This window comes from Megalops cyprinoides, chromosome 9 (genome assembly GCF_013368585.1).
Source record: "Megalops cyprinoides isolate fMegCyp1 chromosome 9, fMegCyp1.pri, whole genome shotgun sequence".
NCBI lineage: Eukaryota > Metazoa > Chordata > Actinopteri > Elopiformes > Megalopidae > Megalops > Megalops cyprinoides.
Window position 1 is genome coordinate 15,228,602 of NC_050591.1, and position 11,721 is coordinate 15,240,322.

At 50.5% G+C, this 11,721-nt stretch overlaps 1 protein-coding gene across 4 annotated transcripts in view; it reads left to right on the top strand.

The window, feature by feature from the left end:
* Positions 1–11,721, top strand: part of LOC118782807 (Down syndrome cell adhesion molecule-like protein 1 homolog) — a 110,671-nt gene that overhangs the window by 58,142 nt on the left and 40,808 nt on the right. For all 4 annotated transcript variants that reach the window (XM_036536374.1, XM_036536375.1, XM_036536376.1 and 1 more), the window contains exons 4-6: positions 8,339–8,485; positions 8,728–9,006; positions 11,087–11,362. In XM_036536374.1, the coding sequence (XP_036392267.1) occupies positions 8,339–8,485; positions 8,728–9,006; positions 11,087–11,362 (702 nt within the window). The remainder of the gene's footprint in view (positions 1–8,338; positions 8,486–8,727; positions 9,007–11,086; positions 11,363–11,721) is intronic.

An 11,721-nucleotide genomic window follows, 5' to 3' on the forward strand; every position in this document is an offset into this window, starting at 1 on the left:
TGTGTGTGTGTGCGTGTATGTTCCATGTACATGCGTGCATGCATCTGTGTGTCAGTGTTTAGGAAAAAACACATTTGTGGAAATGACTGAGAGAATAATGGCTCTCTAAGAAGCGGTGAGCTATTCTCTAATGAGTCCCAGTGAATGTTAGTTTATTAATAGAATATTTTGCACTGAGGTGACCTGTGGCGTGTGGAGTGCTCTGAAGAAGGGGTGGATGTCTCGATTAATGTGGAGGGAGACAGAAGGAGACGCAGCACAGAGACATTCCTTGCATCGAAAGTATGAAAGATGCTCGCATTTCGGGGGGAGATGTGTTTTGTTTAAAAGTGACATGGAGCGGTGATATTTTTGTCTTCTGCTTACAACTCGGAGGCAAACACACACACACACACAAATGTATTCTCTCACACACACACACACAAATGTATTCTCTCACACACACACACACACACATAGACACAGATTGCCTGAGCTAAATGTGGGACAACTTAACCCGGATGACTGGAGAGAGAGAGAGAGAGAGAGAGAGAGAGAAAGCACAAACACAGATGGGGTGCAGAACTGAATTCTGCCACAGAAGCATTTGAGCAGAAAGTGCTACAGCATTGTCAAAAAAGGGAAACAGTAATGGTTCAGATCAGCACAGAGGAAAGAATGATGGAGGAGAGGAAAAGGGTGAAAAGGGGTAACAGAAGAAGTGCAAAAATGAGAAAGGAAGGAGGGAGGAGAGATGGAAAGAGGAGGCTTTGGCTGAGACTGGTAAAGATGGGTGAGAGACAGAGAACTGAGCTGTTTGCATGGCCTCTCTGGAAGAATTTGCCATTGTAAGTCCACCCTCTGTCAAGCGTCACATATATTCACGTCTTGTGCCAATTCATGTTGATGATTATCTACGAATGCGATGTGCCTGTCTGTAAACAATGCATAGATTTTGATGGCGCAAGTCTGGCGAGGATTCTATCCCGAATTGGCTCAGAAAACAGTCGAGGGATTTACGCAGTCTGTGAATCACTGATGTAAATGGATCTGAATGACTGTGAACCCTTGACCTGTGGAGTTAGGTGTCTAGTCATAGTGGGGGTTTATCTGGGCAGCTTTTGGAGGGGAAATAGAGAAGAATAGTGGTATCAAATGGGTCCCCACAAAGACAGCAATCGGTGTGTGTGTGTGCGTATGCATGTGTGTGTGAAAGACTTTGCTCCCTCTCTTTATCACTCTGTCTCACTCCCTCTCTGTCACAGCACAAAGTCTCCCCTCTCTCCCTGACAGCCGTCCTCTTTGATCCCTCGTTCCTCAGTCCTCCCTCTCCCTCTCCCCTCACCCTCCCTCACCTTCTCTCCTCCTCTCAAAGTTTCTATTGTGGAGCAGAAAGCAGTGGCGGTACGTCTGCCGGACCGTTTGAAGTGGTTTTTTTTTTTTTTGTCCTTCCATCATAGTACGGTCAACCCAGCAGAGAGGGTCTGAATTGACTTGCACAGTACCGAGAAGCACTGTTCTTTCATGCTGCAGGGAGCCTGTGTCTCCGACAGCTTTTGCTCTCTGAGTTTTCCTGACTGGTCACGTCCGTCCTTCCCGGTGCCAGTCGGACCGCGCATCTGGGGGCGTCCGTCGGTCAGACGTGTCTGTCCCGTCCTGCCACGCCCGTCCGTCTGTCCGTCCGTCCGTCTGTTCTGCCCGCAACCTGCAGGGCGGCAGCTTCGCAAGGGGAGGGGTAGCAGGTGCCCCTCGAAACAGCCTTAGCAAGAGCCCCAGCGAGCGGCAGGCAGCCCCTAGCAACAGAAAGCGAGAGAGTCGGGGAAAAACGAGAGCGTGCAGGGGGGAGGGGGGGGCGAGGGAAGGGAGGGCGGAGGGGCGGGGGGTGGAGGGTGGTTGGGGGGGAGAGACGCAGGGCATTAATAAGTAATGGGCCCGGTGAACGGTTTGAAACGCGGGCCTCGTTAGCGATGCGGAGCCGCCCTGCATTAGCATGCCAGCTCCGAGAACGAGCCCGGCGCTGACTCACGCGCCACGCCGAGACTCCCCGCGCTCTCTCCTCGCAGTGACTCCCGCCTCTCTGCCATCTCTTCCTCTCCCCCTCTTCCTCGCTCTTTCGCTGTGGCTCTGACGCTTTCCTCTCCCACTGCATTGTCACACAATGCCAACATCGCTTTTTTCTGTTGTTCTGCCCCTTTTTCTCCTTTGAACTTCGTAGAGGTTCAGTTCTGTCTCCGGTTATGTCTTTAATTGTAAAGTGAGTGCTTTCTCTTTTTCGTGCTCCTCCAGCACTACAGTCTCCCTCTCCTTTTTAAGAAGTGGGTTAGGAATGGATAGAAGTTTAGGGATGGGATTTACAGCATGGTGGGATGCATTTTATCATGGACGGCTATGCCTGGTTTTTTCCCCCCTATGTGCTGTGTTTTTAGCGGTGCTGGATCTTGCCAGATGAGTTGTTTCTTGAAGGGGCAGCGTTTGACACACACAGTTGCTTCCAGGCTTCCCTGCATTGTGCCCCAGGCTGTTCGGGCAGCCCAGCTAGAGTGCTTCAACGACCCCTCCGACATGAGGAGGATTGGGGGAGATTGCGGGAAGAGAACTGTTACCTTTAGAAAAAAAACAGACCTCACAGCTCACGACCCTTTCCTCCCTAACACTGGAGTCTCCAGGATTCCAGGAGCACAAGTGACTGGAGTTGATTACTGCTGAAGCGAGATGCCCAGGAAGTTAAAGGGGTGTTTTTGCACCCCTGCCGATATGCATCTCAGCTTCCTTGATCTTACTGTCTCTAAGCTCTATCACCATCTCCATGCCCTCCTCCTCTCTTTTGCTACCTCTCCCTCCTCATGTCCAGTCACCGCTTCCCAAAACACCAACCCCCCGTTTATTTTTCCTTCCTACCGATATGACTCAGTGATGTCTTGTTCAGTTAGGGTTGGGTGGTCGCCAACATTTTGGGAAACTTCTTCTGTCCATCTCTGTAGTCATACCCTGCCCAGAGCAGCCTGTCAGAGCTACTAGGGGTGTGCAGGGAGTGGAGGAGTTGAAGTCTGCGGGACACAACACACACATGCTCCCTCTTACACACACATACTCTCTCTCTTACTCTCACACAGATACACACATACACTCAACATGCTCTCACTTACAAATAGACACACACACACAAACACACGCACATACACTCACACTCTCCCTCTCTCACACACACACACGGTCACATGCAAACACACACACACACACGCATACACAAAAACATACACTGTCTCAGGCATGGAGACAGACTCCTGTATATGACTGACAATATAAAAAAGCCTTCAAACTATAAAGAAACAAAAATGCCGGGAAGAGAGAAAAGAAGGATTGAAACGCAGGAATAAAGGACAAAGTCAGGATAACAAAAAGGCTGAACTCAGCAGAGAGAGAGAGAGAGAGGGAGAGAGAGAGAGCTGCTGGGGGGGACAGACAGAGAGAGAGGGAATAGAGTGATTTAGTAATTAATATTTCACTCTGTCTGCCACACAGCTTAACAACAGAGTGAGGGGGGAAAGAGGGAGAGATAGTGCCTCCGTCACAGAGATGGGAACAACACATGATCGTCTTACACTCCTCGGTGTCGGCGATCTGCTAGCAGTCAGAGTGAACAGGGTGAGGAGAGAGGGAGAGAGGAGGTGGAGGGGAGGAGCAGAGGAGGTGACTACAGCTGGATGGAGGAGTAGATGTGTGTAGACTGTGGTGAAAGGGAGGACCTATCTCTTTCTCTCTTTCTCTCTCTCTCCTTCTCTCTCTTTTTCTCTCTTTCTCTCTCACCCTGCTCCCACATCTGCTCGCTCGAGCCTTCCTCTCCCTCTCTTTCTCCTCCTCTCACCTTCCACTCTCGCGGGTGACGGCTTGCTCCTCTCTGGCACTCTGAAGTGTTGTGACAGGGCAGCGGCGCTGTTGTAGGGGGTTAAACTCGCCAAGTGCACATTATCCTGTAGGATTTAATTCCCAGGTCGGAACAAAGGCCGTCGCTGAAATTATAGCCCCACGCTCAGCACGTACAACCCCCCCCCCCCCCCAACCTCTCTCACCCCACCCTCTCACACATGAACTGCACTGCAACAGAGGCAAGAGTGAAACCGGTTAAATCAGAGCATTAACAGCCCTTAGCCCTGCGCTAACACAGCAGCGTTAGCTCCTTTTTAATGCATTCCAAAGCCATGGGCACTTTCCTAAAAACAGGCTCCCCCACTTTCTACTTCCCTTGCTCCCTTCTTCCCCCAGAAGCACCCCAGAAGCACTGGTGTCAGATCAGAGGGTGGTGTTACTCTGGGTGCAGGGCAGGTGGGCGTAGGATTGTGTAGCACTGATCAGAGGTCCGTGAGCAGACATTAAGAGTCTGGCTTGGACTACAGTCTTAGTTGTGAGGATGATGAGGAGGAGGAAGGCTAAATTCATGGACTCTGGATTCTCACCATTTGTAAAATCTCCCATCTTTCGCTTCATCAACCTGAATGAAGGTAGTCAATGATGAGATGGGAATCTTTTGCTGCTTATAAAATAGGACTTAGGCTTCTACATTTCTGGTATCCCATAATGCATTGGTTTTGCTCAAGGTTGGAGTGGCAGAACCTTGGCACTTGGGCTTCCTCAAAGACCGACCAGAAATAGAAACGCACTCCCTTACTGTCCAGCCCCATTAATAGAAAGCACTGCTTTGCTGCTCTGTAGGGATGGGAGACGCAACAGCTAAGATTATCCCTGACCTAATTGAACACTAAGATGACGCTGGGCTGTGGGCCTCTCATGGGAGGTTTACAGAGCAGCCCTTTCGTGTCCTTCAGGGCGTTTTTGGGTGTTTTGGAAGAGGGACAGCTGCCCCTTCCTGTGAATCTGGGGTAGGAGTCAGGTGCTGAACAGAGGGTGAAATGATGTTTGGGGTTTAGGATCTTCACACAAATTGAAATGACCATTTTGGTTCAAAATGTATGGAAAAAACTGCTTCCAGAAAAGGCTAGCTCTCTCACAATTCCCTGGGTTTAGCCGAGCGGATTGGTCTCTTTTCAGTCCGGTGAGTGGATTTCTGTTTCTGAGACTAAGAGTAACTGAAACACTCTCGGACTCTCTCAGACTGATGGAACTGGTGGAGACTGACACAAAACTGAGGCTAACTGTGCCTTTGCCTGTAAGTTAGACAGAAACAAACAGAAACTGATGGAGACTCAATCAGATACTGAGGCTGACTGTGACTGAGACTGACGGAGAGAGACAGATGCTGGCAGAGGGCGAGACTACCAGAGATGAACTGAGATTAGTATGAACTGAGACTGCCATAAATGGACTGAGACTGAAAGAGACAGACAGAGGCTGGCACAGACTGATTGAGACTGACAGAGTCTGAGAATGGCTGGGATGGACTGGGACCGGAAGGGACTGACTGGGACCGACTGAAACTGCCACTGAGGTTCAAGGTGAAGCTGGCCATACCTGCATGTAAAGAAATGGATGTTGTATTAACAGAAGTAGCATTCTTACACCATGAGTAATGGCATATGTTACAGTAGCTTCTACAGCGGCAACTTTAAGTGTGAATTGTGCATGTTATATCTACTATGTTCTTAGTTTGCTTTTGTGTAAGTGCATATCTCTGTGTCCATGTGAGCAATTGGTATGAGTGAACATTAGGGTGCATGTTCATCTGCTAAATAAATAAATAAATAAATGTAAATAAAATGTGCAGATTCAGTACATTCCAGTGTGTGTCTGTGTGTATGTTCATGTGTACACACGTGTGTGTGCATGTGTGTGGATATATATACTTGTGTGTGTGCATTCGTGCGTGTGTGTGTGTGTGTAGCGGTGTGTGTGAGACATGTGGACGTGCAGGCAGTCCAGGAGCTTGTTAGTGTGATGAAGTGTCTGTGTGGGTCAGGGATCCAGGCCTATCCTCTCCCTTTTAATAAATCTGTGCTGGATGGAGCCGCGGCCATAAAGAGCATTGATCGCCATCGTTCACCCCCGTCGCTGGGGCACTATCTCCCTGCTGCCTGCGTGCCGGGGTCTCCCTACTCACATACACAGCCACACACATGCACACACTCCACACTACCTGTATGATACACACACTCGCATGTGCTTATGTACACACATACACACACTCACGTACACATGCATATAAACATGCATAGATTCACACATTCACACATGCATATAAACACGCACAAATACACACACTCACATACAGATATAAATAGATATGCACGCACACTCACACAGGCACATGCAGACGCATGCACTGCAACGCACAAACCCCTAAACACACACACAGATACATACAGACAACACATAGATACAGTATGTGCTCACACTCTCAAACACGTACAGACATGCACACATACACACACACCCACACTCATACACTGTGTCTCTGTTGTGCTGTGTGTGTGTGTGTGTGTGTGTGTGTGTGTGTGTGTGTGTGTGTGTGTGTGTGTGTGTGTGTGTGTGTGCATGCAGCAAATCTGTCCACAGCTAAGATTCCAACATTACAATGGCAAACTGCCTCGGTCACTCTGTCTCTGCCGTTACACAGCGAGGACAGTCCAGATTGCCACAGCGAGAAACTAGGGCACCCACTCAACCAACACAATCCCGGCCATGCTCACACACTGACACACTTTATTACCGCTGTTATTGTCCCCGACGTCACCGGTCCTTCCCGAACCCCCGGCCCCCCCTCCCCTGCCTCGCTTCTCCTCTTCCTCTTCCGAGTGCCGCGCTGCCGCTGACGACAACACCGTTATTCTTCCGCGGGGCAGACGCTCAGAATACGCTCAGACCGCTGGGTTTTACCGTGACGACCGGAGTGAAGTGCTTTGCTCGAGGGCGCAACTGCGGTGCCAAAACACTGAATCAAAACACTCATTTTTTTCAGCACCGCATATTTCATTTTATTTGAGCTTTTAGTGGAAATACAATGTTACAGTTTGCAGAAGATAAAAAATAATCACAGCCTGAAATGTATTGTTAGAGGGTGTGGGCAAATGGCTTTGTGCTTTGCCATTTCCTCCTTGTATTTACACATAGTTCTTGTAGTCATCATTAGCTATAGAATTGACCTGATTTAAACGAATTTGCATGAATATTTCATCCTTTGGAGAAGCAGGCGCCATTTTCTAGGGCAACTGGGCATTGTATGCTAGCGTGGTATGGTGGCCAGGAGCTGTGCTCATAATCCAAATGTTGTGGGTTTGATTCATGGGTGAAGTGCTGCTGTTGTGTTTTTGGCTTAATCTGGTGCTTAACCTAAATTGCCTCAGTAAAATATCCAGCTGTACAAATGGATAAAATGTAAATATGTACGTTGCTCCGGATAAGAGTGTGTGCTAAGCAAACACGGTGTAAATACATGCGTACGCGCACACACACACACACACACACACACAGGCACAGACACACACACACACGCGCATACACACACACACACACACACACATACACACACACATACACACACACACACATGCGCATGCACACACACATACACATGCGCATGCACACGCATGCACGCAGACACACACGCACACACAGACAGACACACACATACACACACACATGCGCATGCACACACACATACACACGCGCATGCACACACGCATGCACGCACACACACACACACACACAGGGTCACAGACATATTTATTGACATGGTGATAAATCTGAGGTTGCCCCAGAACACACTTAGGTGAGATGAACATGACAGTAATATAGCATTCCAATAACATGCACATAAAATATGAACAGTTAACCTCGCCGTCTCACCCCCTGACACCTACTTTACTGGCATCAATCATCAAGTGGACAGCGCATAATGTGTGTGTGTGTGTGTGTGTGTGTGTGTGTGTGTGTGTGTGTGTGGTAGATCTTATATTCTCCCAGTTAATTTGATTTAGTTTACTCTTACTTGGGTATTTACTAATGTTTTCTCATTCTGTTCATCATTTCCCGTGTCAGTCTTGATTTATCATCCAGTGGTGGTCAAAGCAGGGCCCATATGCACCTCAGAAATGTCTTTCCTTCATTTGACTGCTACAGGATGTCAGCTAGAGCAGGCTGATGTGACCCAATTAAGAGCCCCGAAATATGGCCCAGTCCCCTGACCGCACACCCAGCCCTAGCCCCATGGAAGCACACAATGTCCTAGATACAAACAAAAAACTGCACTAAATACAGGGGCGGGGTCAAGTCTGCCTTCCTCTGTTCACAGGCTCTTGTCGCTGTCACTCACAGTCGTGATTCGCTGGTCACTGTTTTCACGTCTCTGACTGATACGCCGTTGGAGATTCGTTCGCTCATGGCTTCTCTTTGTCTCCGTGTGCCGCAGGTAACAGGTTCTTCCTGACGTCCTACGGTGCCCTGTACATATCGGACGTGCAGAAGGAGGACGCCCTCTCCACCTACCGCTGCATCACCAAGCACAAGTACAGCGGAGAGACCAGGCAGAGCAATGGGGCCAGGCTCTCTGTGCTGGGTGAGTGTGTGTGCGTGCGTGCGTTGTGTGCGTGTGTGCGTGTGTGTGTGTGTGTGTGTGTGCGTGTGCGTGCGTGCGTGTGTGCGTGTGTGTGTGTGTGTGTGTGTGTGCATGACAGAGACAGAGAGAATGAAAAGCAAAGAGGTTTTAATTGATCTGCCAATAGGCCTGTTGGTGAAAAGTTCGACCTTTGACCTCTGTGCCCCCGTTGTCCCCACCGCCATTTGGCCACACCCCCACAGACCCTACGGAGTCCACCCCCTCCATCCTGGACAGCTTCCAGTCGGGGGAGGTGCAGGCGGGGCGCAGCGTGGAGCTGCCCTGCATCGCCTCGGGGTACCCCAACCCCACCATCCGCTGGCTGAAGGACGGCCGGCCGCTGCCCGCCGACTCCCGCTGGACGCGGCGCCTGACCGGCCTGACTGTCAGCGACCTGCGGCTCGAGGACAGCGGCAACTATATCTGCGAGGTCACCAACAGCTTCGGCTCCAAGGAGGTGACCGGCCACCTCAACGTCATCGGTGAGGAAGGGTGGAAGGAGGGCGAGAGGGAGATGTGGCAGAGAGTGGGGGGAGAGGAGGCAAAAGAACGAGGGAGGGAAAGAGGAGGGTACGTGCAGAGGGAGAACAGGAGGAGAGTGTGAGAATGTGAGATGCTGAAATGAGGGGAGGGAGGTAGAGAGAAAAGGAGGGAAGTCAGATGAAAAGTGGGTATGAAGAGCTCAACAGAGAGAGGGAAGGAGACAGGAAGAGGGAGGGGTGAAAAAAGACAGGATGAAGGGAGAAATGGATGAGGAACTTGGCAGGAATACCAGGACCAGGGCTGGGGTAAAAGATGAGGAGCTGATGAATGGATGTTATTTGCATTTATGTCCAACTCTACCAGAACACTGAATCAAATCCCCATGGTACCCTGCCTTTCAAATAGAGGTATCATTTGTTGGAATCTGAAAACATTTTTGTGGATTGCACCTCCATATGCCTGTCACGTGAATTCCCCAGCTCACAGATGACAGTTTGAAATGCGTTTGCTCCATAATCGTCAGCAGAGTAATAGAATATTCATGCTTTATGAACGAGTGTCACCATTTCTGAAACTCGGCCAGCTGTTGTTTTTCGGTGTTGTTCCTCTCTATGATACGCTCATGTGCCGCCGTCCTGTCGGACGCTGGCTTGGCGTAGTGAGGAGAGTGGAGATTGGAGAGAAGGAGGGACAGAGCGACGTGTCACTGGGGGTCAAGGCTGTGTTCTAGGGGCTTTGGCACTGATGTAACCCACGTCGCCCCCTTGTCGCCCCTGGCGCGGGCCCGCCGCGTTTGAATTTGAGCTTGAACTCAGAGGACGGTAATCTCCTGCGCCCGGTCGGATCAGGATCCTGATGGGTGGTCGTCACGGCGACGTGGCAGGACAGTGCTCTTTGTGCGCCCGCCACCCCCTGTCTATGTCTCCAGGACCGTGACTGGAGGTGGCAGAAGGAGAGAGCGAATTTAGCAAAGAGAGCTGGCAAAGAAAATGTTCACACAGACTTCATGTGTGTGAGAAGGAAGTGAGAGAGAAGGAGACAGAGAGAAGTGGGGAGGGGGAGAGAAAAATATACATTACCATGTTTTTTAAACACTAAGAGACTAAACTCTTCAAAGCCATGATAGAATCTACCACTTTGAAGCTTATTCTGCCCAGATACCGACGTTGCCATTTTAGCCTGACTGGACAAATAGTTCATCAAACAGATCTTATGCCATTTTGAGAATTCATGTTTTGGTCTAAAAATTAACATCCCTCATGTAAAATCTCCCCCAAGATATCCGCACCATTTTCTGAGCAATGTAAAAAATCTGTTTAATAAGGGAAAGGGGGAGGGAGAGAGACTGGACGGGGGGAGCAGGGGAGTGAGTGAGAGAGAGAGGAACGAAATGGGAGGGAGAGGGGCAGAGAGGCAGAGAGAGGGAGACAGAGGGAGATCGAGGGAGAGGGAGAGAGGGAGAGCGAGAGGGTACTTGGCCAGTGGGCACATCATGGCCACACATACACACTGACTCTGACAGGACATGTAGGGGGGCGAACAGCACTGCCCCCAGCACCCAACACCAGCTGCCTTATTGCTCACTGACATTTACACACACACACACACACACACATGGACACACACACGGACACACACGGACACACACGGACACACACACACACACACACACACACACACACACACACACACACACGGACACACACACACACACACACACACACACACACACACACGGACACGGATACACACATACACACACACGGACACACACACAAACACAGCCATACTCACAAATATACCAGTACAACTTCATGCACTCACATACACACTCTCACACACACACACACACACACAGACAATTTTATACACTCATGCACACTCTTATATTCACTCTCATGTTAGGTGAGCCTTACCAGAGATATTTCTTTGGCGTTTTCGCCCCAGTGACCCAGCAACAACTGATGCAGAAGCCCCCCTGTCAATAGAGAACATTTACAGTCACCCCCCCCCCCCCCCCATTGGTCACATGACCTATCTGTCTGGATCTGACTGGGTCTCTCCTCCCCTGCCCCCCAGACCCCCTGCGCGTGACCCTCTCCCCCAAGAACCTGAAGACGGGCATCAGCAGCACCGTCATCCTCACCTGCGCCGTGCAGGGCTCGCCGGAGTTCACCGTCACCTGGTTCCGCAACACCGAGCCCGTCACCCCCGACCAGCACTTCTCCATCCAGGGGGCCCACAACGAGACCCTGTTCATCACCGCCGCCCAGAAGAGGCACTCGGGCGCCTACCAGTGCTTCGCCACCCGCAAGGGCCAGACCGCCCAGGACTTCTCCATTATCCTGCTGGAAGGTGAGGAGGCAGGGGGCGGGGTACTCAACATGGGAACAGGAGGGATAGGATACGATTAAGAGACAGCACCGCACTGCAAGAACCTTAAACAGTTAACCTTAAGGCGTGAAGTGGGGAAGAGGGGATAGAGGGGGAGGGCCTTTTCAAGGGGGGAGGGAGGAAGGGCCCTTTATAAGGGGATAGAAGGGAAGGGCATTAGTTGAAAGGAAGGATACGGAAAGGGTCATGAGTTAAGATATGGAGGAAAAGGGGTTGGAAAGGAGAGAGGTGGTGAGCAGAGGTAAAGAGACCCATGGCCACAAGGTGTGAGAGACACACAAGAGGAGAAGGAATGGGCAGAGGCCGAAGGAGAGCGCTTA